This window comes from Phyllostomus discolor, chromosome 13 (assembly GCF_004126475.2).
Source record: "Phyllostomus discolor isolate MPI-MPIP mPhyDis1 chromosome 13, mPhyDis1.pri.v3, whole genome shotgun sequence".
Classification (NCBI taxonomy): Eukaryota; Metazoa; Chordata; class Mammalia; order Chiroptera; family Phyllostomidae; genus Phyllostomus; species Phyllostomus discolor.
This window is the reverse complement of record NC_040915.2, coordinates 71,498,399-71,525,230: the sequence shown is the minus strand read 5'-3', so window position 1 is coordinate 71,525,230 and position 26,832 is coordinate 71,498,399. Positions and strand designations below refer to the sequence as shown.

The window sequence follows — 26,832 nt, the reverse complement described above, 5'->3', positions numbered from 1 at the left end:
AATTGAATAAGATACAAGTAAGTGGAGCATATACCATGCTCGTGAATAGGAAGAATTAACATTGTTAAAATGTCCATACTTCCCAAAGCAATTCAGTGCCATTTGTATCAAATTACCAGTGGCGATTTTCAAAAAATTGAACAAATACACCAAAAATTTACTGGGAAACACAAAAGACCCCAAATAGCCACAGCAACCTTGAGAAAGCAGAACAAAGTTGGAGGTATGCTCCCTGGTATCAAACTATACTACAAGTCCATCGTGATCAAAAGAGCCTGATACTGTCACAAAAACAGACACATACGTCATTGGAACAAAATGGAGAGCCCATAAAATAGACTCACATCTATATGGTCAATTAATACACGACAAAGGAAGCAAGAGCCTATTCAATAAATGGTGTTGGGGAAACTGGACCAAACATGCAAAAAAAAAAACCAGGATCACCTTCTTACACCATATATGAGAATAAACTCAAAAGGGATGAAAGGCTTAAAGTAAGATTCAAAACCATAGGACTCTTAGAAGAAAACAGACAGTAAAATATCTCTTAGCAATTTTTTTTCCTAAAATATCTCCTCAGGCAAGGGAAATGAAAAAGATAAACAAATGGGGCTACATCAAACTAAAAAGGTTTTGCACAGCATAGGAAATCAGCAAAACAAAAGACAGCCTAACAAATGGGAGGAGATACTTGCTAATGATACATCTGATAAGGTGTTAATGTCCAAAATTTATAAAGAACTCATACCACTCAATTTAAAAAGGGCAAAGGAGTTGAATAGACACTTCTCCAAAGAGGACATAACAGATGACCAATGGACATATGAAAGGATGTTCAATGCCACCAATCACCAGAGAAATGCAAATTAAAACTGTGATGAGATATCACTTCACACCTGTCAGAATGGCCATCATTAGTAAATCAATGAACAAGTGTTGGTGAGGATATGGATAAAGGGGAACCCTTGTGCATTTTGGTGGGAATGCAGACAGGTGCAGCTATTATGGAAAACTGTGGTTTCTCAAAAACTTAAAAATGGAACAGCCTTATGACCTAGTGATTCCAAATTTTGGGTATATATCAGAAAAAAACAAAAACTAATTCAAAATGATAGTTGCACCCATATGTTCATTGCAACATTATTTACAATAGCCAAACTATGGAAGCAACCCAAGCACCCGTCAATAGGCAAGCAGATAAAAAAGCAGTGGTACATTTACACAGTGGAATATTACTTAACCATAAGAAAAGAATGAAATCTTACCATTTGTGACAGGGTGAATGAATCCAGAGGGTATTATGCTAAGTAAAATAAGTTAGAGAAACACAAATACCATATGATTTCACTTATACGTGGAATCTAAAAAACAAAATGAACGAACAAACAGAAGAAGATTCATACATACTGATTGTTGATGTAGGGGAGGGAGGTGGGGGACTGGGTAAAAAGGTGAAAGGATTAAGAATGTAGTTATCAAATAGTCACGGGGATTTAAAAGGCAGCATAGGAAATATAGTCAATAATATTGTAATAGCTATGTAGTGGATATTGGAAAGATTGGGGAGAAACATTTTGTTTAAGTATATAATTATCTAACCACTATGCTATACACCTGAAACTAATACAAAATAATATTAAATGTAAACTGTAATTGGAATAAAACATATTTGGATCATAATGACTTGCCACAGGAGCTACTGAACCAGGTGTGTGGGGATGTCCTCTCCACCTGTGTGCATTGCCTCTCCAACATTGTACTGAAGGAAGATGGTGCTGGGAATATGGATGAAGACCTGTTGGTAAGTAACTACTTTTCTTAGCCATTGTTTTCTCTTTATGTCAGTTGAGGTGTTTTTAAAGATGACTTTGTAGTGTATATTTCTAATACTATTAGCAAGAAAGGGTTTTCCTAGCCTAGAGCTTACTCCTTTCTTAGGAGCGTTTTTTATTGATGACCTATCCATTTTTTTCTTTCATACTTGTTATCTGGGGGGGAAATTGACAGTGCATACTTTCTGCAGTTAAATCCTATTCAATACCTGGTCCAACAGAGAAAACAGTAAGTGTCATGTCCCCATGGCAGAGTCAGGCTTAGAAATAGTAAGTAAGGTGAGACAATAATAAAGCGTATAATTTTTGTTCTTTTCATTGGTTTGATTTTAAAATTATAATGTGTCTGCTGAGCTTTTTAAATATTAGACTATAGGACTAGGGAATAGTGCTGAGTGGTTCTAAAGTAATGTCTAAAATAAAACGAGGCATTTGAAAATTGAAAACACAGATGACTTTGGAGCAGCAAGTTGCCTGGCATGCATCCTTGCTTTAGGAGCTGGGTCAGCGCCCCAGATCCTGTGAACCAGTGAATGCGGAGCCCATGTTCTGCTGCGAGGGGCTCTCTGTCAATAGCAATACATTGTGGGAATTCTGATTCCAACATTTGACACTTGTTCAATAGAGAAAATAATGAGCTTTTTTTGTTGTTGTTATGTCCTTCAGTAGAGGCCATTCGTTTTAAAAAAATATTTTACTGATTTATTTTTAGAGAGGGGAAAGGAGGGAGAAAGAGAGGGAGAGAGACATCGATTGGTTGCCTCTCGCACGCCCCACCTGGGGACCTGGCCCACAACCCAGGTGTGTGCCCTGACTGGGAATCGAACTGGCAACTTTTTGGTTTGCAGGCGGGTGCTCAATCCACTGAGCCACACCAGCCAGGGCTGAAAAATGCTTATTCTGACCAGTCAGTATTTCCCCCTAAGGCTTTTTTTTCACTGTTAAATATGTCACCAAAATCTACACTTTAGTCAAAATATAGAGAAAGAAGTTTTACCCTGTACATATTGTTCACTTCATTCTTTAAATATTTCTTCATTTCACTAACAGATATAATATGTTCAGGATTTTTAAAACACAGACTTTTTATTGGCTTTCTTAATCTAAAATAAGCCTTTATTTAACATGTTACTTTTTAGCATCAACCTTTTTGGGGATTACCAAAAGCAGCATTACTTGACTGTTAAGCCGAATATCCCTGATAAACACACAGCAGTGGGATTGTGAAGAAGCAGTACTTCGAAGTTTGGGGTAGGAGTCTAGATAGTAAACTAATCTGAGGGACAGTTTGGAAATGTGTTTTAAAATGTATAGCAGTTCGTATGTTCTTTAACACTGGATGTCACTTTGGAGGAAGTAGAACTCTTGAAAGTACAAAGGTGTTCGTCAGCACTAATGCAAGCAGCAGCAAAGGATTAGACACAGCACACGTGTTTGTTAACAGTGTGATGATACAACAAATTTCGAGGCCACCCATAGTTTGTAACGTACTGCCATAGTCACTAAATGTGTTTGTTGTCTGTGTGACCCTAAAGGATGGCTAATATTGAAAGTAGTAATTGCAAACTTCAAATAGCATGATTGGTAAGTGTATTAAAAAAGCAAACATAAAGCCATGTGACTAAAAATACTTTGAAAAGAAAGTTGCATACAAAAAATAATAAAGATTCAGACTTCGGATGGTGGGACTGTGAGCAGTAGTACTTCTGTGCTCTGGGTTGCCCACAGTGGTCCAGGCTGATGCCAGCTAGCGCAGCATCAGTGTGAGCAGCACCCTGCTTTACTTGCAGAAGAGTCTAGATAGAATCATTTGGTCACCCTAATATTTGATTAATTTTATTAAGTAATGACTGAGTTTTTAAAATGGCTATTTTTATGAAAAAAAAAAGTTATTTTAAACTCGGAGGACAAAAAAAAAGTACTCCATTGATGTGTCCTTAGTCTTGCTTGAGTTAACTTTTCTTTTGCTTAACTTCTCCTGCAAACCAATTTTCTTTGCAGGTGAAGTATATTTTTACCTTAGGAGATATAGCCCAGCTCTGTCCCGCCAGAGTGGAGAAGCGAGCCTTCCTTCTGATCCAGTCCATTCTGGCTTCTTCTGCCGACGCAGATCATTGTAAGGCACTCAGCATCATCCTCTACAGGTGTGGTCTGAAGCCTGGGGGAGCCCTAGAAGTCCTGTCACTAAGGCCTTCTTCCTTTCCCTGTAGTAACCCCCTCTCAAGGCAGCAGCGAAGCCCCGGCCTCTCAGCCACTCTCCCGGCTCAAAGGCTCTGTCATGCCTTCCGTGATTAGAGCACACGCCATCATTACCCTTGGTGAGTAAGAAGAGCGTGTGGGCAGAGCATCACTTGTGCAGTCTTGTTCCCTGGGTGGCTTTTTGTCTTAAATAAGCCAGTAACAGGTTGCATAGTGCTGAGCACACATTTATTCCAGTTCTTGGGAATTTTGAGGCAGTTCTGAAAGGAGCACCCTGGTCTGCCCAAGACATCAGACTCAAGACACTCCCTGTAGAACGCTTTTATTTCTATGTTAATTTGGGACGGTTATTCCTGTCCCTGTATTTATCTTTTTATACTCATAACATGGCACCATGAAGTCTGTTAGTCAAGTGCTGTGTGCCAGGCACTGTGCTGAGTTCAGTTTATAAAAGACGGTTTATGTGGTACTTTCCAGACTGGTAGATGAGTTAGTAAGTGTATTTCTTCATGAACTCAAATTGGTGTTAACCTTGAAAACACTAACCTCTATTTATAATTTCATTCTTTTTTTCTCTGTTGTGATTGTTTTATGTTGGATAAGAGTCATGAATGTTTTTGTAATAATGGTTTTTTTAAGAGCAAAATATTCCATAGGCCACACACACACAATCCCGCCCCCCGCACACACAAACAAAACTCAACAACAGCCTTTCTCCTGTGAAAAAGAGGCAAAATAAATGAGTTATCATTCTTTCCTAATTACCTAGCTCAAATTTCAAGTTCATTGTTAATTTTATTGGTCATTTTCCAGGGAAGTAGGTAACTCCAAAATTCAATTGCTGACTTTAAGAGGAAAATAATTTTGCTATAGAGAAGGAATATATGTCCTGGAGGGTTGGGGGAGGTGTTTTTTCTTGAGCTATTTTGCATTTTCTAATATTTAATATGGGTCTGCCTTCCCTTGTGGGGTTTTTTTTTTGTGATTATTGACGTGTTTTAACTTGATTAAATAAAATCCATAGCAGCACATCTACAGGGAAAGTGCAGGCACCTGTGCCTGCTGGGACAGAGTAGAGCTGTGACTTCCTCTTTTCTGCGGCAGGTAAGCTGTGTTTACAGCACGAGGATCTGGCAAAGAAGAGCATCCCGGCCCTCGTGAGAGAGCTGGAGGTTTGCGAAGACATGGCGGTTCGCAACAATGTTGTCATCGTTCTGTGTGATCTCTGTATCCGGTACACTGTCATGGTGGACAAGTATGTCCCCAATATCTCCATGTGTCTGAAGGATCCAGACCCCTTCATCCGAAAGCAGACGCTCATCTTGCTTACCAATCTCTTGCAGGTTCGTAGGGGAATGAGGCCTGTCCTTTGATTCCCTCCAGCTTTGCTTCTGGTTTAAGGGAACATTTGAGTAGCATAGGAAATGTGCTGCTTGCTAGTAGAATCCAAAAATAATTAGCCTCATCTTTGGTTTAAGATAATCACTCTTCTAATGTCTTGTACAGCCTTTTAAACAGATTGTTATTTCCTGAAATTTGTTTTGGGCATTCGTTCAGATATCCTGTCAAGTGGCATAAATTTTCACTCTTGCGAATAAATGCCATGTAGAGAAAAATCACACTCAGTGAACGAGTAGTTCTCGTTCCAGTTCTGTTGTTCTCGACTTCTGCGCAGGGTGGTGTTTCAGATGTGACATCCTCGTTTGTCTTTTGGTTGTTTTTTTTTTTTTAAGATTTTATTTATTTATTTTTAGAGAGGGAAGGGAGGGAGAAAGAGAGAGAGAGAAACATCAGTGTGCGGTTGCTGGGGGGGGGGTCATGGCCCGCAACCCAGGAATGTACCCTGACTGGGAATCGAACCTGCGACACTTTGGTTTGCAGCCTGCGGTGAATCCACTGAGCTACACCAGCCGGGGCTGTGACGTCCTCATTTGTAAAGTAAGGGTCCCAGCGTTTCCCTGACTGCCGTACAAAAGCACAGCGTTGCTCTGCAGATCCAGCGAGACCTCTCAGTGTGTCAGAGAACTCCGAGCTGTAAAGCTCTGCAGAGCATTAGATAGCTTTTCCACATTGAGAACATGTTAGGCCTAAGAGGAGGGGAAATGATGTTTGATCTTTAAAAAGAGGACATCTGACAAAGATGTGCATCTATTCTAGGATGTTCTGTGTACTCATCTTTTCATAATGACCTGCCACAGAAACCAGGGGCACTCCCTTCTAAAGGCGTGTACTGTGAGTCATGGTCCTAAAACAGTAGAAGATTCCATGTTGTTCTGCCCCCATATTCCCCCACTTCTCTCATGACTAAGGGCTAGTAGGCGCCTCCGAGTTGGTTGGGAATTGAGGGCTAACAAACTGCTAATGCGCCGCAGACAACGCAACTGGCTGACAGGTGTATGATTACGCAAAAGGAAGCTCCCAGTTGGTTTATGACTGAATACTTTCATGGTTTCTGTATCAGAAACCCTTCTTAATCATGCCATTTCTCTTTGTACAGGAAGAATTTGTGAAATGGAAGGGCTCTCTGTTCTTTCGATTCGTCAGCACTCTGATAGACCCACACCCAGACATCGCCAGGTAAATTTTCTCCCTCCTGCAGCTGAATGATTTGCCTAACTTCTGGTCTGTAGTAGATCTCTTTTCTTTAAAACTGGCTTCAAGTTGAGTTATTTAGGATTCAGTGAGCTTTTGACAGTTGCGAGAAAATTAACAGATATTTAAAATACTAAGCGTTTAACAAAGCTTTATTTCGCATACAAGTTCTTAAAAAACTCACTCAGATTGACCATTGAAGAATCTCAGCATTGACTAAATTTGCTGGCTTTGCTTACTCTTCCTAAAGAAGTGCCTTTGTCACGGTAAACTGTAGAGTAGCCGCCATCAACTGTTGGCTTCTGGTTTCTAGGCCAGTAGAATGGGAGTCCTGATAGAGTTGAGAATTTCTTTTAAGTGCAGAAATTTTAAGAAAAAATTCTAGGATTTAAGACACAACTGCACAGTATGAAATAGACTATTCAAATTACAAGGCTCCTTGGAAGTGGCTGTTTCTTAAGAATTGGAAGGGAAGGGAATTGATTTGTCACTTAATTCCTGTCATTCATTAATTTTTTTAAAGATTTATTTTCAAGGTTTGAAAAACGATCTCACAGGACTTACTAACCTAGATTACTATCTTGTATGAATTATTCTTTTTAAAGCAAATCTGTGTGTTGGCAGGTGTGGCTCAGTGGATTGAGTTCTGGCCTGTGAACCAAAAGGTCACCGGTTCAATTCCCAGTCAGGGCACATGCCTGGGTTGTGCGCCAGTTCCCCACTGGGGGCATGTGAGAGGCAACCAATCACTATATCTCTCACACATTGATGTTTCTCTCCCCCTCTTTCCCTCCTTGCCACTCTCTAAAAGTAAATAAATAAAATCTAATAAATAAATAAAACCTGCAATTGGAAAATAGGATATTGAATGCCATGGCAAAAATTACCACAATTGGGAAAAGTTCTTCTTAAAGTTCATTAACTATAAATAGCTTATAATAATGGGTCCCTTGGGTTCTAAATGTGGTCACCAGTGATTTATTCTGAGTCCCTGAAAGATTTCTGTTTGGTTTCCTTTAGGTATAATTTTCCAAAGAGGAATATTTTATATAATAAACTCATAGAGGTTAACATTTGAATTAATACACTCTAGAGTCAGAAGCAAAAAGCTAAGCTTATTACTTTTGCTTTGTTTCTGTAATTGGGAAAGGGGCTGAGACTGCTGTGCGTCCCCTCTCACCTTTGCTCTGTGCCATGAGACCAGACCAGCTCCCCTGGCTCCTCACATGACATGGAGCCAGGAGCAGGCACGGCCAGAAGTGCTTGGGAGCTTTCAGATGGTGACCCTGGCAGGGGAATTGGTTATCTTGCACTTCTGTTTCTCCCACTTTTGTCAGCCTCTGGTCATACGTGTTAGAAAGAGCACTGGTTAGCGTGTAAAATATACACAGTTGTGCAGGTGATCAGAGCACGACTCAGAACAGAATTGGAGGGACAGATGTGCGTTTACGCTACAGTAGGATTGTCAGCACCTCTTACAATGTTTTAATATTTCCCCTTTAAATCTTCCCAGTGATCTGATTCTGTGTTTGCTCAAACTGTGGTCAAATGTGGACCACAATTTTCAGCTTTGCTAACTGTCATTTAAACTAGTCCGTTCCCCTATGTTTAGGCCAAGGGTCAGGCCTGTCTGCTTACGTTAGGCACGGTACTCTTTCCACATGTACCTGCTAATACCTGTCTTCCAAAGAGACCATAGTGGCAGAGCCTGTTGAATTTATTTTTGGTCCAATTGAATTTCCCAAAGATTCTGGCATGAGCAAATTTGTATGCTATTTTTAATTGGCCATATGGTAATGAACACAAAATTTGGGGGCTACAACATAGTATGACATATTTTCTCCTCTGCCCAATAGGTGGTGACTTTGTAGTACAGTACTTTATAGCAGTCACAAGGTGACAGCCAGGTAATAGTGGATTGTTTCCATTTAACTGGATAAATGCTGCAGAAGTGTAAGGAGGCAGGAGCCAGAGAGGTTCAAGGCAAAAAAACAAAAACAAAAACAAAAACAAAACTGGCCAAAATAATGGACCATTGAGATAGAAAAGGAAGTAAAGACAGGGATTGTGTGATTTGGGAGAAAAGGAAGTAGCTGAGGATGTACAAGGCCTAGTGACCTTGTAGAACAAGTGGAATGGGGATGAGGGGTCAGAGCCGAAGGATAGGGAGTGTGGTCAGGAAGTGGATTCTTCAACATCAGAAGTGGGGTGTTCCAGGGTGTGCCTACAGAGTGATGACAATATAAATGTTAGGGTCACTGGAGTCGATGAAGTTAAGAAGATGGAAAGTCAGGGGTTAGATGAGCTCATCTGTATGGACGTTGAAAATGCTCTCAGAGATTGGGTGGCTATCACAAACACCAGACTGGGTGGCTTGCAAACAACAGATTGATTTCTCAGTTTGAGGCCAGAAGTCTGAGAGCCAGGGGCCAAGGGGCTGGTTTTCTGGTGAAGGCCTCTCTGCAGACTTCTCTTTGTATCTTCACATGGCGGAAGGGACGCAGGATCCCTCTGGGGCTTTGCTTACAAGGCACTAATCCCATTCACGAGGGCTCTCTGTCCTCGTGACCTAGTCACCCCCAAAGTCCCCATTTCCTTGGGGGTTAGGTTTTCAGCACAGGAATTTGGGGCAGAAGACACAAACATTCAGACCACAGCTGTGAGGTTAGGATTTAGAATGAAGAAAATTAAGAAGCAGTTACCAAGCATTAGAGGCCTAAACAGATGGCAGGAGCTTCAAGAGAAAGGCTATGTGTTGTTAGATGAACCAGGTAAAGAAGTCATGTTTGTTTTTTACCAGTGGCCAAGCCTCCCTTACCCCCTCCCTGCATCCTCCCCCAACTGTCTTTTTCTCTGAGCACTTTTGACAACATCTTTTGTACTGTGTGTACATCTGTCTGTCCACTAGCATATGAACTTCCTGGTTGGGGGTGGGGGCAGAGATTTTTGTGGATACTATACCCTGGCCCCATGAAAGAGCTTGGAGTGGAGTAGACATTCAGTGAACATTTGGTAAATGGAAAATGCCCTTGGGGGAGCATGGTCCCCATGCCCTGGCTGTGGGATTGGGGAGGAGGGTGGCCTCCCCTGCACAGCCATATAGAGGCTGTGTCCACGGCTGTTGTTGAGGAGGAGGGAGCCTGGAGGGGTCCAAGCCTGACCCCTCATGGAACCGGGCCTGCTGAGCACAAGGGTAGACCCCAGGTCCAGAAAAGGGTCCTGGGAAGCAAGGTCAGCAGGAAAGGAGCACACAGTGACAGACAGGGATGGGGTGGAAGTCAGGGCCACGGGCCATGCTGGGCCTGGGTTTGGGTGGCAGCTGGGATGACACAGAGACAGGAGATAGCTTGCCTCAAGTTTCAGATAGAATTCTGGTGGAAATGGGCCTGAGCCCCCAGTCCTAACCTGAGAGAGACCGGATTAGGGCTGTGCCTCCATTAACAGCAGCCTTCATCGAGCAGATCTGCTTCCAAACAGCATCTGGCTTGGGGTGACGTCTGAAGGGAGTCGGGATTTCGTTTCCCACTAAATCTAAAAATGGGCGTGAACAGACTGTTCTTCCTTTGTGCCTCATGGAGCCGCTGGAAACCTGGGCTTAGATTCTTAGTAAGAGAGTAATAATTTGTTTCCACAAGATTATTACTCAGATTTAACTGGTTTTCCTTTTATTTTTTACATAATTCAGTTATTGCTGTGTAAACTCTAGACAGTGTCCCTGAATTGGTGGTGTGAGTAGGTGTGGTTTCTATTCATTGTCCTGAGGGATAAGGAGCAGGGACTTCTTAATTTAGTGAGATTTCTTCAGAACCGGTGAAGTTTTCTATCCAAGGCACCTGAAAAGTGCTGCCCCTCGCCACTCCAATGGAATGCTCCAGGAGGCATTACTGAGAGCGCTAACTTCTTCAAACTTTTCAGCTGACAAAGTAGTTCCTCTTCCCACCTACTGAGCTAGGAGGGTGTGTGAGCCTCTACCCCGTCAGAGCTGAAACGTGGCCATGAGTTCCAGCAGAGGATGCTGCAGGCTAGTCGTGTTGCACACTGCCCTGGACTGTGGCAGCTGGCTTCTCCTGGTGCAGAAGCTCTGAGTCTGCTCTCAGCCTCGAGCAGATGGCTTTCTCTGTGTAATTTATGTCACATTGAATTTATTTGTGTAGCTGGTGAGCCTGTTATTCACTAGGGAATCGACTGAAGTATCTTGTTCAGTAGTTACTTCTCCCTGTATGTGTTCTTGACCCAAAATCTAAGTAAGTGGGCATTTCTACATCAAATTCAAGCCTAGAGCAAGCCCTCTTGCAGAAGAATTATTGGGTTCTATTCTTTGTGATTTTACACTTTCATGTGAATGAGTTCAAGTCTGAGAAGAAAACTCAGGTAGCTGCTCTGCCCTGGTAGGTTGGCTGTGATACAATACCAGAGAAGGTGAAGTCTTGGGGTTTCTTTGGAGGATGCTTTTTGTTTACTCAGTGGCTTTCTTCATTCTTGTCACGGAAGGTTTACCAAAGTAACCCTGAGTTAAAAAGAACTTCATCTCCCAGCTGGCATAGCTCAGTGGATTGAGTGCGGGCTGCAAACCAAAGTGTCGCAGGTTCGATTCCCAGTCAGGGTACATGCCTGGGTTGTGGGCCAGGTCCCCAGCAGGGGGTGAGGGAGAGGCAACCACACACTGATGTTTCTCTCTATCTCCCTCCCTTCCTTCTCTAAAAATAAATAAATAAATAAAAATCTTTAAAAAAAAAGAATGCAAACTAAGGTTGATCTCATTCACTAAAAAAAAAGAACTTCATCTGAGGCTGTGACCTCCTCTGTCTTTCTGTCCTGGGTTCCAAGGAAACACAGCTGTGTAGAGTGCACTGGACACGCTGGTCAAACCAGTGCTTCTCGCTGGCAGGGACTGCATTTCTGCTGGGAGCGCCCCTCATTAAATGGGGTCCATTGGTTTTGTTTTCATGATTATGTCAGGCTGCTCCCTTATTTCCTAGGCACATAGTCAAAGTGTCGTGATTTGGAGCGGAACTTTCACCTGAGCTCATTTCAGCATCATGACTTCTGAACTACCCTCTGACTTTCAGTGCCGCAGGTGCTGACGTGAATGAGCCTGAGGAGAAGCCGTAGGGAAGGTGTGCCTCCGGCAGGCCCTAGTGGGCTCGGCAGCCAAGGACGGAACGTAGGGCCCGCCCTTGTCCCTGCTTCCATCCAGGTGGGAGTCGACTGGTGCTCCTACGCAGGTGGAAATTGCACGTAGCTGTGAAGTGAGGTGAAAACACTGGTGTGGACAGTGTGAATGGACCCAGGCCAGCCCCGCACCTGCAGGCTGGGCCCTGAGTGGGAAGCAGGGCCCTGGCACTGTCTCGCTGACTGTGTTGATGAGACAGAAGCTGTCAGGGACCCTGAGGGTGAACAGTCTGCCCTCTGTCGTGTTCCTTGAGGCTGGGAAACCATGGCATTGGCCCTTCAGTTGATGTGGTGCCGGTGACATCGGGGTCGCCCGTGTAGTGTGGTGGGTGCGGCTGGATGCCTCCTGGACATCGGGTACGTGGGAGGAAGGAGAGCCCGAGGCTGGTGGAGGAGGCCGGCTCCGGGAGAGCTGTCGCTGCCTGTGCAGGGTTCTTGCCATTTTGCTCAAACAATGAAGCTCTAGTAACTAATCACAATTCTCAAAAAAGTTCCTGTTACTGAAATTGCATTTTGTTTATTGCTGTGGGCAGCAGAGAGGACTTCAGGCCAGGGTCCGAAGCCCAGGTGTCCCCTTTCAGCTGGTTGTACTTGTTGCATCAGCCTGCAGGACCACAGCCTCTGCTTTGAGAAGCGGTTTAGGGCAGGTCAGTTGTTTTCCCATTTGAAGTATCACTGAGTGATGATTTAGAAAGGTCACTGAGAGATGATTTTGAAGTGTCACTGTGTTAGATTTGGAAAGGAAACCTGGCAGAGAGGAAAGCCTTTGTGCTGACCTTGGATTCAGAAAGGACGCTGTTGTGCAAGAATGGACAATAGAAGCTACATTCATGTCTTGGTTTTGACCTGAATGAAGCTGTCTGTTAGGATAGGTTTAGCATCCCTTACCCTAACTCACACTTCCTCCCTGTTTCACAGAAGTTCTTGTTCTTTAGCACCTGTCTGCAAATAGCCAACGGTTTCCTTCTTTTGCAGTTTTGGGGAGTTTTGCCTGGCTCACCTGTTACTGAAGAGGAACCCTGTCATGTTCTTCCAACACTTCATTGAGTGTATTTTCCACTTTAATAACTACGAGAAGCATGAGAAGTATAACAAGTTCCCCCAGTCAGAGAGGTCAGTGAGGCTCCTGGGGAGCTGGGGGAGCAGCGGGAGGAGCAGCGAGCCGAGCAGCAAGCAGTGGGCCTGGACCCTGGCCGTGGACTCTGGACTCCGGGGGTCTTTGTGCTCTTCTCAGCAGTGCTTAGTCCTGGGGAAGTGCTTGTCACCTAGGGAGCACTGGGAGGGGGCTGCGAAACGCTGTTCAAGTCCTAGTCCTCTTTGCCCACGTGACAAGCTGAAACAGTCTTGTTTTCCAGAGAGAAGCGGCTTTTTTCACTGAAGGGAAAGACAAACAAGGAGAAACGAATGAAAATCTACAAGTTTCTTCTAGAGCACTTCACAGATGAACAGCGATTCAATATCACTTCCAAAATTTGCCTTAGTATTTTGGGTAGGCATGCTGTGTTTGGGGTAAAATGTCTATTTCAGAATGAAATGCTGTATTGCTCACGGTCTGGCAGGTCTGGTCCTGCAGGAAGACCGCTCGGGGGCCTGCTTGGACGCCACCTCTGCCCCACAGACCCCTGCAGCCCAGACATGCGCACCCTGCTCTGCAGGGCCTGCCCTCTGAGGCCCCACCGGCTCTCAGCAGCCCCTCCTTTGTGCTTTCTCTCAGCGTGCTTCGCCGATGGCGTCCTGCCCCTGGACATGGAAGCCAGTGATTTACTCTCAGACACTTTTGACGTCCTCAGCTCCAAGGAAATCAAGCTTTTGGCCATGAGATCAAAACCAGATAAGGACCTCCTGATGGAAGAAGATGACATGGCCCTGGCGAACGTGGTCATGGAGGAGGCCCAGAAAAAGCTCATCTCGCAGGTGAGTGTGTGCTCTAAGTGGGCCTGATCACATACCGAAATACAGATGGCAGGATGCTGACGCCACTCTCAGCAGTGGCCTTAGCTCACCCAGGTGGTGATGGTTCTCCATCTGTGTTTCCAGTGACAGCCTCACATGAGCGTGAGCCCGTTCTGCTCTCCTGCCTGGGTGTGCCTGGGCATCTCAGCCTGCCTCTATCCAAACTGCACTGCTCTCCCATTCTTCCTCCTATTTCCCCCGCTTTTCCCACAGTCTTCTGTAGTGGAGAAGGGGGCCTGGCACTACCCTATCTAGAGTCCGGTGTGCCAGGCACATGTCCTTCAGCCAGCAAGTGTAAAAATTGGAATTTGCATCCCTTCATGGGGCAGCTGGTTGTTGTGCTCTCTAGGCCACGGGCTTTCATACCTAGCCTGGATTGCTAATCCCTGTTTCCCACCTGAGCCCTGAAGACCTTTGAACCCAAAGAAACAGACTGATTCCATTCTATGTGTCCATTTGAGGTTACTAGTCCATCTCTGTCTTACATTTTCCCTGGCTCTGAGTTTATGTGAGCCTGTACCATCTCAGGAGTTTCCTCAGCATCCTTTGCACCTCTAGTTTCCTTCTGTTCCAGGCTGTGTGCCACCTTGCTGCCCGAGTCATCTGTCTCCAGTACAGATTTGGTCATTTTGACCTCCTGCTTAAAAGAGGCAAAAGGCAGACTGATGGCAGGGGGCAGCAGGGAACTTTGGGGTGATGGGTTGTGAGTGATGATCTAGATTGTGCACTAGGTTACTCAGTATATGTGGGGGGACCCAAAGAGAATGTAATTATCTTCTGAAGGGCGGACTCTTGTAATACAGGCTTCTCCTGCTAGGGGAGTGTTCTACAAACCCATCTGTATCAGTGTACCAGCTGGCGTTGTTGTGAGAGGCTGCATTCGGCTTCAATGAATTTTTTTTAAGACTTTTTCAGTGTGTACCCATTTCACGATGGGTGATTTATGAGTGCACATGCCCACTCTGCACTGAGTGTTCAGCAGTTTTTGATCAAAAACAGCATGACCCCTGTTCCCCACCCTCCTACTCACCTGATCACAAGCAACTTCTTTTCTCATTCCTGCGGATGAGAAAAGCCCTCAAAGGGAACTTTTTGCTGATTGGAAGAGGTGAAACAAAACACAGGAAAAGTACAAAAAATATCAAAATTGACGAGTTCAAAAACTTTTCAGCAGTGGAAAAAACTTCTCAATAGGTGTATTGTATCCAATGGAGAGTACTCTGAAGGTGACTGAAGTTTGAACATGTAAGAATAAATACACAATTTTTTGTAAATAAATACTGGGTTTTTTTGTTCCCCCTTCATATTTTTGTTAGGTCACTGGAGTGTTCACTTAACATGGGCAGATGTTATTGTATATAAGAGATACCCCACTAAGATATCTTTAACAAGTAGGTTGGTGGTGTCCTGTCATCTTCTGAATAAAATCCTGATCCTCAAGGCATACAGAACTCTCCTGTCTGCTGTGCCACCCACACCCTCTCTGCTGCTCTCCGTTCTGCAGTCTCTGTTCCGAATCACCGGTCCTGCCTCTGTGTCTTGGCACGCGGCTGCCTCTGTCTGCAGAGCCCGCTCCCACCTGGCTTCCCTTTTCCACAGCCTAATTCCTGCGCATCCTAAGGACCATCTTTTCAAAGAAGCCTTCCCTGATTTATACGCCTATTCACCCCTTCCTTCCTAGGCATCCCTCTTCCATAAGTGCCTTAATACCTCTTGCTTGCCACAGCATGGCACACATCAAAACACAGACTTCTAGTCTGATCTAGAAGTAACTCGAAGGCAGGAATTCCTCTCTGTATCCCGGAGGTTAGCTTTGTGTCTGGTGCGTAGAAGGTGTTTGATGACATTTGTTGAGAGAATGTGTTTAGGCCACCATATGTGCCATCTTCCTGGACGCGTATTCACTAAGTCGTCTGCTCTACTGTGGTCTTCCTTTTTCAGAAACCTCAGTAAGACCTTTTAGAAATGATGGTTTACAAGCAAGGAACAGACATTCATGACTTTAAGAAAAAGAATGCTTTTCAGATTCAAATCTTGCATATGCATGCTAGTATAATGAATTATTTTTAATTCTAAGAGATTTATTGCAAAGCATTTGTGGTTAGTGACCATTCATTCCCAGTAAAGAGCGTGAAGGCCTAGTCAAACCGTGGCTTGGGTAACACCTGGCACTTTCCCAAGTGCACACCAAGACACATGAAGTGGGGAGAGGTGCAGAGCTGACTGGCTTCCAGCTTCGCCTTCTTCCGTTGTCACCGCACCAAGAGGAGTAAAGATGTCTCTTTGGATAGCTACTATTGCCCTCATTTTCACTCCAAAGGGAGAGTGTTCAGGGAAGGAGCTCACTGCGGAGGCAAGGGTCTGTGATGGGCTGGTGTGGGGGCTTGGAACCTCCCGTCACATTATTCGACATATTCCGAATTCCTTTTTCTTGTTTAGAAAATAAGAATAGTGTTTATTTGTGTCCTGCTTTACAGAGCATTCCTAGTGTTTTGAGGTAATGCTTATAAAGTGTGTAGAACAAAGGTAATGCGTACTCTACAATTACCATAGTCAAAAATCAAAAATAAACTGATACAGTATACTAGATCTGCTAGAGAAAAGAACTAGATCTGGGGAAAGTCTTTGTCCTCAGAACTTTATGCATCTAACACATGCCTTTGTGTTACTGCAGGTTCAGAAGAGGAATTTCATAGAAAACATTATTCCAATCATCATCTCCCTGAAGACCATGCTGGAGAAGAAGAAGATCCCGGCTCTGCGGGAGCTCATGAACTATCTCAGGGTAAAGGACTGCCTCCTGCTTTGTGGTTGGGGGCCCCGCCCCCAGGCCGTTACACTGGCAGTTAGGAGGGGGCCACTATCTGGTGACTGACTGACTGACTAGAACTTAACATGCCTCTGAGCCAGAGTCCCATTGTTTTAGACCTCAGTCAGCCAGACAGGCCTTTGGCTGCTGGGGAGAAGATGAAGAGGTCGACCAGAGGTTGCACAGGAGTTGCTGCTTTTCTTGAGCAATTGATTGTGTGTGAAGAGTTGACCCCTTGTTGAGCACGTGCAGCCTTGATTGACCATTTAGATTCTGTTTGAAGACTTCCTCAATGGGGGTCAAGGGCAAAGTCATCACCTTAGTTCACTCTGGTGAGAGATAAAGTGAACCTTGGTCCTCATGTCTACTTTGGTGGTATTTCCTTTAACACAGTCTTTGATTTACAAATCAGGACACACCTGCCCAATTTCAGCGTCCGCCAGGGAATGCCCACCAGAGGCCAGGCTGCCCTCACCACCCTGCTGAGCTGCCATCTGAGGCGCCAGGAGGAGCACACGCTCAGTGCAACATGAATGAGGCCTCAGACCTTTCCATCAAAGTCTTTCATCAGAAACAAATGCAGCACTTTTCTTCCTTTTTCTGTCTGCACTGTGCTGTTCCCTTTCTCAAAAAACACCAAGAATTTTTTTTCAAAAAGAGCTACAACAAAATTACATTGACTAAAATTTTTCAAATAGCTCTTATACTAAGGAAGTTAATGTGGGAAAGATGGGCTCATTGTCTGGAAAAATGAGAATTTCTAGTTGCTCTTTTATTTTTATTGCTCTGTATTAAATCTCAGAAAAGAAAAAAAAAACAAGGGCTTAGATCCTAAATTGACTACTTGCTTAAACACTTCAGAGCAGTAAGTCTCTCTCCCGTTTGCGAGCATGCCCCCAGAGAGCCGAGCACAGCTGCATTCGGAGCCTTCTGTTGAAGGGGCTGCAGCACCTCTTCGAGCTCTGGAGCCACTCTTGGTGGCAGCTGGACAGTTGGCTCACTCCCTTCTCTTTGCTGGGCCTAGTTGGGGCTACAGTGTATCTTGTTCTCCCTCTAATACTGTTAGGTGAGATGGTTTCTTTCTCTTAGCGAGAAGGTTTAGTCCCTAGCAGCCTGTTAAGACCCGAGCACGTTCTTACCCTGATAGGAAGAAAAAGGTTTTCCCCTGTACCTGCAGAAGAGGACACCGAGGAGGGCTGAGGCACCAGAGTCCTCTGAGGAAGCTGGTGTGGACAGAGGAGTGGCTTTGGAGTGCACTGCTTCCCGTACCGTGCCCCAGAGGCCCTGTCTGAGCCAGGACAGGCCACATGTCACTTCCCCACCTATCCCTGACTTGAATTCCTCAGGGGCCTTCCTCGGTGATGCTGCAAGATCCTCTGAGTGGGTGGTGACCCAGAGCCCAGCCAGACCACCCACATACCTCACTGTCCCCTGCCAGCCTTCAGGAATAGAAAGGGGTAGCTGATGGTGGCAGTTCTGTGCCTTGTTAAAGCTCTGCTTTAGCCTAAGTTTGTGTGATTCCGTGCCCTTTCTGCCATCCAGCACCTGGAAGTTACCTGTTAACTGGCACATACGCAGTAAGCTTCCTAAGAGACTGGAACTCTTAGTTATTTTCTCACATCATGCTCACTCGCTTGCGTGGTCAAGCGCAGTGGATGTTTCCTGGGAAAATACCGTTGTGTTAATTACCATGGTTGATGTAATAGAAATAGTCCTCTCTCAGCAAAAATAAGTCTTTACTTTTTCTGTTATTTATCAAGTCGTGTTGGAGAGTACATTTATTTAAGAAAGCATTAAAGGATGCCTCTGTGTCTGTTTTAGGAGGTGATGCAGGATTACCGAGATGAGATCAACGATTTCTTTGCGGTTGACAAGCAACTAGCGTCGGAACTCGAGTACGACATGAAGAAGTACAGCGAACAGCTGGCCCAGGAACAAGAGCTGGCGAGACAGGCAGAAGGGAACAGGACGACGGAAGGCACTGCAGGGACCCCGGGCGTTCAGGTATGTGGGCAGCCCTTAGGTCCGACCCTCCTCCCCTTCTCTCTGCTGTGCCTATGTGCAGGGGTCCGTCTGAGCTAGGCTTCAGGAGTGCTGCTCGTGGCCCTGTATTTGTTACATGGGGTGGGCAGGAAGCTGAGTCACGGAGGCGTCCCTTCCCTCAAGGCCCTGTCACTTGAGCCTATGTGCAAAGCCATTATAATAAGAGTTTGGGGATACGAGTTTGGGGAGACGTGTGAATGCCCAGGAAGCAGGCTGGCAGCAGTCTTATCTGACCTTTGATCAGAGTGAGCCATAGGTAACTGGATCTCCTGAGGCTGCTTGCACTGCTGGCCTGTCCTCCCTGCATCCTCTGTTGAGAACGTTCTGTAGCCAGGGGTGTTTCCAGTGAGTGGCTTCTTCCCTGAGAAGTCCAGGCAGATCTGCTGCTTTAAAAATGGTGAAGACTCACCCTGGCTGGTGCGGCTCAGTGGATTGAGCGCTGGCCTGAGAACTGAAAGGTCATGGGTTCAATTCCCAGTCGGGGCTCATGCCTGGGTTGCGGGCCAGGTCCCCATTTGGGGGTGAGTGAGAGGCAACCACACAGTGATGTTTCTCTCCCTCTCTCCCTGCTTTCCCCTCTCTAAAAAATAAATTTAAAATTTTTAAATGTTTTTTAAAACGGTAAAGACAGACTCACATCCTCCTCTTTCTCTGACACGACAACACCTGCATGTGGTGTCTGTCAGCAGTGCCATTTCTGAAGAGAAAGCCCTGCTCCCCCGGGGCTGGCAGGCTGTGAAGCAGTGACCTGCAGACGTGCTCCTAGCACGTCAGGTGCCAGCAGGTGAGCACTCCTTATCTTCTTCAACAGGATACACCAAGTTTAGAAATAATGCCAGCTCCTGATGGCCAGCAAAATGCCTCTGGGCCCCGTGGTACGAGCCAGGCTTCAGCACACAGGTCAGGCGCTGGCCAAGCCCTGCTCCTGCCTGTCTCACCTGAGACCGGGCAGGTGAAGAGGTTGATGCCCAAAGCCAGGTATGCAGCCGCAGAATCAGCTAATATGCATTCCCGCTGCACGTGTGGCCCTTGTGTTTGCACTGGTACTTCACTCCCCACTCTTCCCTTTCATATTTGAAATGAGTGTGGCTGGGGGTGCATTGGAATGAAAGCGGGTAATGGGTTCCGTGTTTTCACTGACATGTTCTCCACAGGTCCATGTCTCTGAGCACCATTGCAATCCTGAATTCGGTCAAGAAAGCCGTGGAGTCCAATAGCAGGCGTGGTCATCGGAGCATAGGAGTGCTGCCTTTCACGCTGAATTCCGACAGCCTAGACAAGACGCGGCATCGGGGTGAGTCCGCAGGCACTCCCGGCGGCTCTCAGAGCACCTCAGTTTCCTGTCTCCTCATAGTGAATTCAGATTCAGACACAGAAAAAGGCTTGTTCTCCTTCCTTTTAAAACAGTTGCTGTTTTACTGTCTTCAAAACAAAAAACTTTGGGGGTGTAGGATTATAGGTATAAAACAATGCATATTTGTGATAAAAGATTTGGAAAAGATTATGAAATAGAAATCTCACCCATAGTAGTGAGTGATTTTTTTCTTCTACTCTTCATACACGTTTGGTTTTATTTATAAAATTGTTATTTTAGTGTGCACTCTGTTCCATAACCTGCTCTCCTACACATACTTCTAATAACAGAGTGAAGTTGTTCATGAACCTTTCTTTCAAAACTTTTTTCCAATAATTAAGCAGCATTGTGTCCTGCAGAAGTACCTACTTGTGTATTACCACCGTTTTGGGAAATGATGGTGTTCTTCAACTTTTTGAAATAAGGTCACAATAAACGACCTTGTACACATGCCCTTATACATGTGTAATCTTCAGCATTAATCCCCCCACACTCCATGTGCGGTGGCCGTGAATGTTCTAGAATTGACTCAGTGTTGCCCTCCTGCCGTGGCCCGGGAGTGCCGCGTTCCTACTTAGAGACACTGGCTCTGTAAGTTTCCGCACTCTCTGTTGAGCTTTATAGGCCAAAAATGGTTATGGTTTTCATTTCCATTTCTTTGCATTCTAGTGAGAATGGGCATTGCCTCTCATTTTTATCATTTTTAGCATCTTTCTGAATCACCTCTTTATAAGAACACTTTATATGGGATATCAGCCTCATCATGTATCTTCCAAACATTGTTTCTCATTTAGTTGTTTTGCTCTTTGATATTGTTTTGGGTTTTTGAGCAGATAAAACCTTCTTGTCTTGTCGCAGCCTCTTCATGCAGCTTGGAGCAGGAGTCCAGTGGAGGGATCGACCCTGTGGCCAGACGAGCCATCAGCACCCCCGAAAGTAAGTGGCCAGGGGGTTGAGCTGGCTTCTCGCCACTCCCCTGTGATCTGCACGTCTGTGAGAGGTGCCTGGGAGAATTACTAATTTAAAAGCACTCAGTTGCCTTTCCTCTGTAGTTTATAACTATGCGTTCTGTTAACAGCCTAGACAGGGTGACTGTCAAGAGGTAGTTCATCTCTACAAAACCAGTAGGAACAATGCTGCCCAGCTCCCCCACTCTGGCCCACCAGTGGTGCTCGACAGGAATAAAGTAATTTTGCTAAGTTGAAATAAGTACTTTTCAGAGCTAGATTTTAACAAAATCTGAGGGGTGATTTGGCAAGTCCTTCTTCCTGCTGTAACTTGGGCAGCAAAGATGCTTCTGCCTGTGATTCTGAGACTCTACAAGCACACAGGGGAATGACTCTTAAGAGCTACTGCATCAGTGCTTTTGTGAAGGTCAGAGACTTATTGCCTGGACATCCACAGGCTATCAAGCAGGAAGAGAAAGGGGAACTTCAATTGTAGCACAAGGGGAGGCCTCCCAGAAAGAGTAAACTGAATGGAGCTGTGTGAATGGTGGTGCTGAGAACACAGTTCTATATCGTCTGTTAACGAGCTCAGGTAGCTCAGGCACACAGCCCTGCAGATGCACTGCTGCACTTGCAGACATAGACCGGAAAGGTCTCGCCGGTGCTCCTAGGAAGGGTACAGTGTAAGGGGGACGTTCGGACTGTGCAGCTTACTGCACAGGAGTTCTTGCAGAGGGGACAGCGACCGCAGGCTCTGCCAGGAGAGTCAGCAGCCTGCACAGGCTCGGTGCTTACTGGTGTGATAGCAGCTCCTGCAAAGTGGTCCGGAGCATGGAGGAGGTGGAGGAAGACACTGGGAGAGGCCTCACCACCCGGCTCTCGAAGGGGGCAAGGCATGATGCAGCAGGTTCAGGAGAGGCCTCCAGGCAGAACGGCCCATGCGGACGAGGTGTGCGCGCCGGCGCCTGCTTGGAGAGTGCTGAGAGCTGGAGGCCAGTGGCCTGTGGCTTATGTGTGCACTGGGCTATGAGGGTGGCAGGGGTGGGCTGCACAGTGGCTGGGTGCCCAGCTCAGACAGCATGCCCTGAGCCAGCAGGGGACTTCGGCAGAGCAGTCACCTTACCAGATCTTGAAACCAATTTACTCTAAGTGACATGGGGGGTAATACCTCCTCAGGAACAATAGCTGCTAAACTACCTTTAGCACTTAGCTTGTACCAAGCAGTGTGTGAAGGACTTAAAAGGATCTCATCTAACCCTGACGCCTGTCCGAAGGTCAGCACATTTGTATCCCATTTCAAAGGTAAAGGGACTCGAGCTCCTTAGAGTAGTTCCCACAACCAGTAAGACAGAACCAGAATTCAAACCCTGGAGGCTGTAAGCAGGTGCCCGCTGTGATGGGTCGAGGGTGAGCCTAGTGAAGCCCCCCGGTGAGGAAGCAGAGGATGTGGAGATGGGAGGCAGGCAGAGGTGCTGGGCCTCAGTTAGGGAGCAGAGGGGTGTGACAGCTCATGGCAGTGGCCTCCAGCTGCCATTGGGGTGACTGCAGGAGCGCAGGGACTGGACCGAGCTAGCACAGTGTTGCATCCTCGGGCATTCAGGGCAGGGGTGACGGGCGCTGCAGGACTGAGAGGGGGTCTGACATGGAGCCGGGGCTCCTGGCCTGTGGGTAGTGACTGCAGCCTTGGGGTGGGTAGAAACCAGAGATTGGGCACAGCGGTGCTTAGGCACCCCTCACACAGTGTAAGCAGGGGAGTGTCAGAAAAAGGTGAGAAAGGCAGCCTCTTCAGCACCCTCACGTCCTACAAAAAGGTCCAGTATGCCTGACAGGAGGCTGTCGCTGTGGAAGACTGAGCGAGAGCACAGCAGAAACGCTGACTCACCTCCCTCAGGAATTCACTGGACGCAGGTCCCTTCCCAGCCCTTCGCTAACCCTGCTGTCTCCCCCTGCCCAGAGCCCATCGCCGAGGTCACGTTCGAAGCAGGAGTCAGCTATATTGGCACACCTCGCACTCCTTTTCCAGTCAAAGGCAAGTTCCCTTCCTGGCAAACACCCGTTAGCCACTCTGGAATCCTGGCAAGTCTGATTTTGTCGTGTTTCACTCCCTTTCAGAGAAAAATGGAGCCCAGGATCAAGGAAATGACATTTTATGTTTATCATTACCTGATAAACCGTAAGTTACCAAGAGTTCCTTTTGTGGTAGGTTTTATCAGCTTTTTCTTGGCTCTAGAATGACTTCTCTCTTCTTTCCCTAGGCCCCCGCAGCCTCAGCAGTGGAACGTGAAGTCTCCGGCCAGAAACAAAGACAACCCAGTCCCCAGTAGGCGGTCACTCCGGAAGAGCCCCCTGAAAACAGCCAACTGAATCAGGGCATGTTGGGGCGTGTCGGGGTGGTGGGAGCCAGGATAGCCGGGTTCTGCCTGTGAGCTGCCAGCCTCTGCAATGTCTTATGAGATATATGGTAAAAAAAAAAAAAATGTGCAAGATAATAGAGAAATGCCTTAGCTATTTAATATTTTAACTTTACTCGACAGTATCAGGTCCACTGTGATGATTTTTAAGGACTGATTCCGGTCCTTAAGGAACACCACACATTCGCTTTCTTTAACCAAATGCTTTACAGTAGTTCCCCATGTCTGATGACAAGATTTGGTTGTAATATTTTTTCTATTATTTATGAACTGCACATTCCCTTAAGAAGCGTACAGCTTTTTAAACAATAAAAAAGGTTAACCATAAATACAGCCTTCTAGTATTCTTTGGCAATAGAATTTTCCTGTTATTTTGAACATGGCCTTTGTTAGTATTTTAATTTACGTACAATATTTAATAATAATAAAACCAGCCCTGAATGGAGTATTGTCCAGTGCACCGAATGGTTTCAGGTTCAATCCCCGGTTGGGGCGGTACAGAGGCACCTGATTGATGTCTCACTCTCCACTACCCCCACCACACCTCCTCCATCCCACCCTCTCTCCCTTCTTTCTCTGAAGTCAATAAACATATCCTCAGGTGAGGACTTTAAAAAGTTATTAATAAAATGAAATCTTCCCTGTTAGGGAAAAACAACTATAAGATTCAGTTCGTCTGTCCCCTGCCTTTGATCCCTGACAGACACTGCTGCCTCCTGACAACACACGTCCCTCCCTCCAAGTGTGTAAACACAGTCCTGCTTCTGGAGACACTGCTGCCTGTCCCTGGCCTTGAGCAGCACCAGCGCTGATTTGTGTTGATGGTCTGCCGAGCACTGCTTCCATGAGCGGCATGGCTTTAGCCTGCTGTTGGCGCCGCCAGGCAACCTTCACACATGCATGGCGTGTTTTCTCCAAGAGTGACCAGGAAGAGATTCAGTGGGATCAGTTTTTATTCCCAGGACTACAGAAGCAAAAGGAAGGGTTACTGTGTTTTTGATATAAACGTGGGGTTAGCCTGGGCATTCTATCACTGTCACCCACCCCATAGCCCTCCCGTTTGTGAGCTGTGGCCCATGTGGACACACCATCAGTAGAGGGACTCTCAGAGCTGCTTTGAGGGGACACACTCATTTCCCCCTCCTGTCAGTGGGGGTAGCAGTCTCTCTGAGGGCACTTACCTACAGAAAACGCTAGGAAGAAGGCGTAAACCCAGCACGAAAGGAAATAAAGAAACATAATAAGGCAATGTCGATTTTTTAAAAAACCTTTTATAAGTGAGGTTTAACAAACATCAACTTACAGGTGTGTTAGTACAAGGCTGCCACATCTATGTACACAGGAGCCACACCAAAGGCCACCACAGCCTCGCACAGGCCTCGAATCTTAGTCACATCACGTTTGAAAACACACGGACGTTCCTTTGCTGTCCTTATTTTTACAGTGAAGGTAGCCACGTCCCAGACTCCACATTCCACGACTCTCCCATCAGACCCCGGCCACAGGGCACTAGGGCCTGAGGTTTTAGGGCATAAGAAGGAGGCAAAAAGGCCTCCCTATCACTGTGCCAACCAAGATCCCCCCCCAATTAGGAAAAGGGGCAGCTATCCCTTTCCACCAAGAAGAGGTGAAGATGAAGGGAGAGCCCTATGGTAAGCATTCCAGACACAAATGCAAAGGACGGTGGGCACCACTGAAGGTGCGAAGAGTTGCCTCGGCTGCTGCCCACCATCCCATGGCAAATACTTCACACAGCTTAGACTCTAAGTCAGCGTAGGTCTCAAGTCTCAAGTTGTAAAAACCTCAAAGTACAAAAAATTAAGACAATGCAAGTTTAATCCCAAGATGCCTATGTTCTTATATAAAAACTATTTTCTAAGCACACAATGGAACCCAAGGCATTCCTCTGACAAGCTCCTTGCTTCAAATCACATTATGAGTTAACACAGCATCATATCTGAGGCTAAGAACATCTGCTCTTGAACAAAGGCTTCTGTCTCTGACGTCCCCCACAAAGCACGTCCCCCATAAAGCACGCAGTGTTGTGGGCGGAGCTAGAAAGCTGCCTTTGATTGGGGCACTTCACCCTCCTCGCCCTGCGCTCTGGCCCAGGGCCCTACCGACAGCCGGCTGGGGCGGGGCCACCACACTGCACTGCGAGGTGAGACAGAGTCTGCGGTGCCTTGGGGCTTTCTTCCTGGTCAGGAGGAATTCATTTTCTTTAAAAAATATTATTATAGTTGACAGATTTGATTCAAAACTGCCTTTGGCCCTGGACAGTCTTATGAACTACACAAATAAGTTAAGTGAATTAAAAAAGCCAAACAGCAGTGGCTTCTGTTTCATCAGCCACCCACAACCAAAAAGGGCTCAGCCCAGGGAATCCCAAGGCTGGGATGCCACAGGGAGAGCATCCACCTTTCCTGAAGTGACAGGTTGGAATTGTCCTGGGCTGTGCCTGTGGGACATGAACAGGACATTAAAGCCAACCCGCGCGCAGTGCCAAGGCCAGGGCGTCAGAGCTGGAGGGGCAGGCTGGCTAGCCAGCCTCAGTAGTTAGTAGCCAACACCCATGCAGGTGGCAGATGCCTCAACCTGGGAGCTGGCTAACGGTTTGCACAGTTGTGGCTGAGAGCTCCGTGTGTTTTTTGAGAGAGATGGCAAACAGATTCTGATATTACTTAATCGGAATTTTTAAAGGTTGCCTAAGCAACAATGGTCTGCTGTATAGATGGCGCAAGTTCTCTTCTGAAAACTGCCAAAGCACGTGTGGGAAAAGGAATGTTCCGGTAAGCCTCCTCGAGAGGAGTCCTTGGGTGAAGATACTCTTAATGCTGACATTTTCCAATTTAACTCGAGTAGCTTGGCACTACTACCAAAGGTTGTATGTTTTCTTAAAAAAAATAGGTTATCTAACACTGACAACATATTTACAGTTTAAATAGAAATTTTCTTTTCAATAACCAAAATACATGTTTAGCAAAAATTTAGAATATAAAATTCTGTAAAAGAAACACTCATAGAAAAGCAGAACGTTCCTTGAGTACCATTTCACACTGAGGCTCAGGTGGAGGCTCTCCTCCAATACTGACACCTCCATGGACGAGCAGGGCTCCTACAGGTAGGGAGGCCCTGCTCCCAACAAGCAGTTCGCTTTTCTGGTTTGGGTTGGTCTGTAAAATGCTGACCCAGGAAGATTCTCCAAAATGGACACCACAAGACTGACTGACAAAGCCTTTAACGAGAAATGGAGCAGGACTCTCCATGGGCCACGGAGCCCCTCTTGAGGAAAATTCTTTATTTATGTGGCTTGTTAAAAAGTAAGAAAGGAGTAGCAGTCAACTTTGGCCAAAACGAAAAGCTTTTGCACGAGTGTCCAGCGCTGTCCAAGGGCACTGCACTCCGAGCTGCTCCGTGCAGGCGTTTCCAGCGGAGGTGGCCTGTGTGCCCGGCCACACCGCCGGCTTCAGATCACGAATGATGACTTGTGCCTGAAGTCGCCCTGCAAAGCCAACGC

At 46.1% G+C, this 26,832-nt stretch overlaps 2 protein-coding genes across 2 annotated transcripts in view; one reads left to right on the top strand and one right to left on the bottom strand.

The window, feature by feature from the left end:
• The window catches only part of NCAPD3 (non-SMC condensin II complex subunit D3), a 57,880-nt gene extending 34,246 nt beyond the window's left edge, over positions 1-23,634 (top strand). Inside the window, exons 20-35 of the mRNA XM_028528227.2 lie at positions 1,697-1,804; positions 3,837-3,951; positions 4,046-4,153; positions 5,139-5,377; positions 6,532-6,611; positions 12,774-12,911; positions 13,154-13,287; positions 13,513-13,712; positions 16,426-16,536; positions 18,382-18,564; positions 19,415-19,581; positions 19,758-19,897; positions 20,816-20,893; positions 22,859-22,933; positions 23,017-23,077; positions 23,160-23,634. Coding sequence (XP_028384028.1) covers positions 1,697-1,804; positions 3,837-3,951; positions 4,046-4,153; positions 5,139-5,377; positions 6,532-6,611; positions 12,774-12,911; positions 13,154-13,287; positions 13,513-13,712; positions 16,426-16,536; positions 18,382-18,564; positions 19,415-19,581; positions 19,758-19,897; positions 20,816-20,893; positions 22,859-22,933; positions 23,017-23,077; positions 23,160-23,268 — 2,046 coding nt within the window. The 3' untranslated portion in view covers positions 23,269-23,634. The remainder of the gene's footprint in view (positions 1-1,696; positions 1,805-3,836; positions 3,952-4,045; positions 4,154-5,138; positions 5,378-6,531; positions 6,612-12,773; positions 12,912-13,153; positions 13,288-13,512; positions 13,713-16,425; positions 16,537-18,381; positions 18,565-19,414; positions 19,582-19,757; positions 19,898-20,815; positions 20,894-22,858; positions 22,934-23,016; positions 23,078-23,159) is intronic.
• Positions 23,635-24,569: 935 nt separating this feature from the next.
• JAM3 (junctional adhesion molecule 3) overlaps positions 24,570-26,832 on the bottom strand; it is a 75,855-nt gene continuing 73,592 nt past the window's right edge. Inside the window, exon 9 of the mRNA XM_028528714.2 lies at positions 24,570-26,817. Within this exon, the coding sequence (XP_028384515.1) occupies positions 26,782-26,817 (36 nt within the window). The 3' untranslated portion in view covers positions 24,570-26,781. The remainder of the gene's footprint in view (positions 26,818-26,832) is intronic.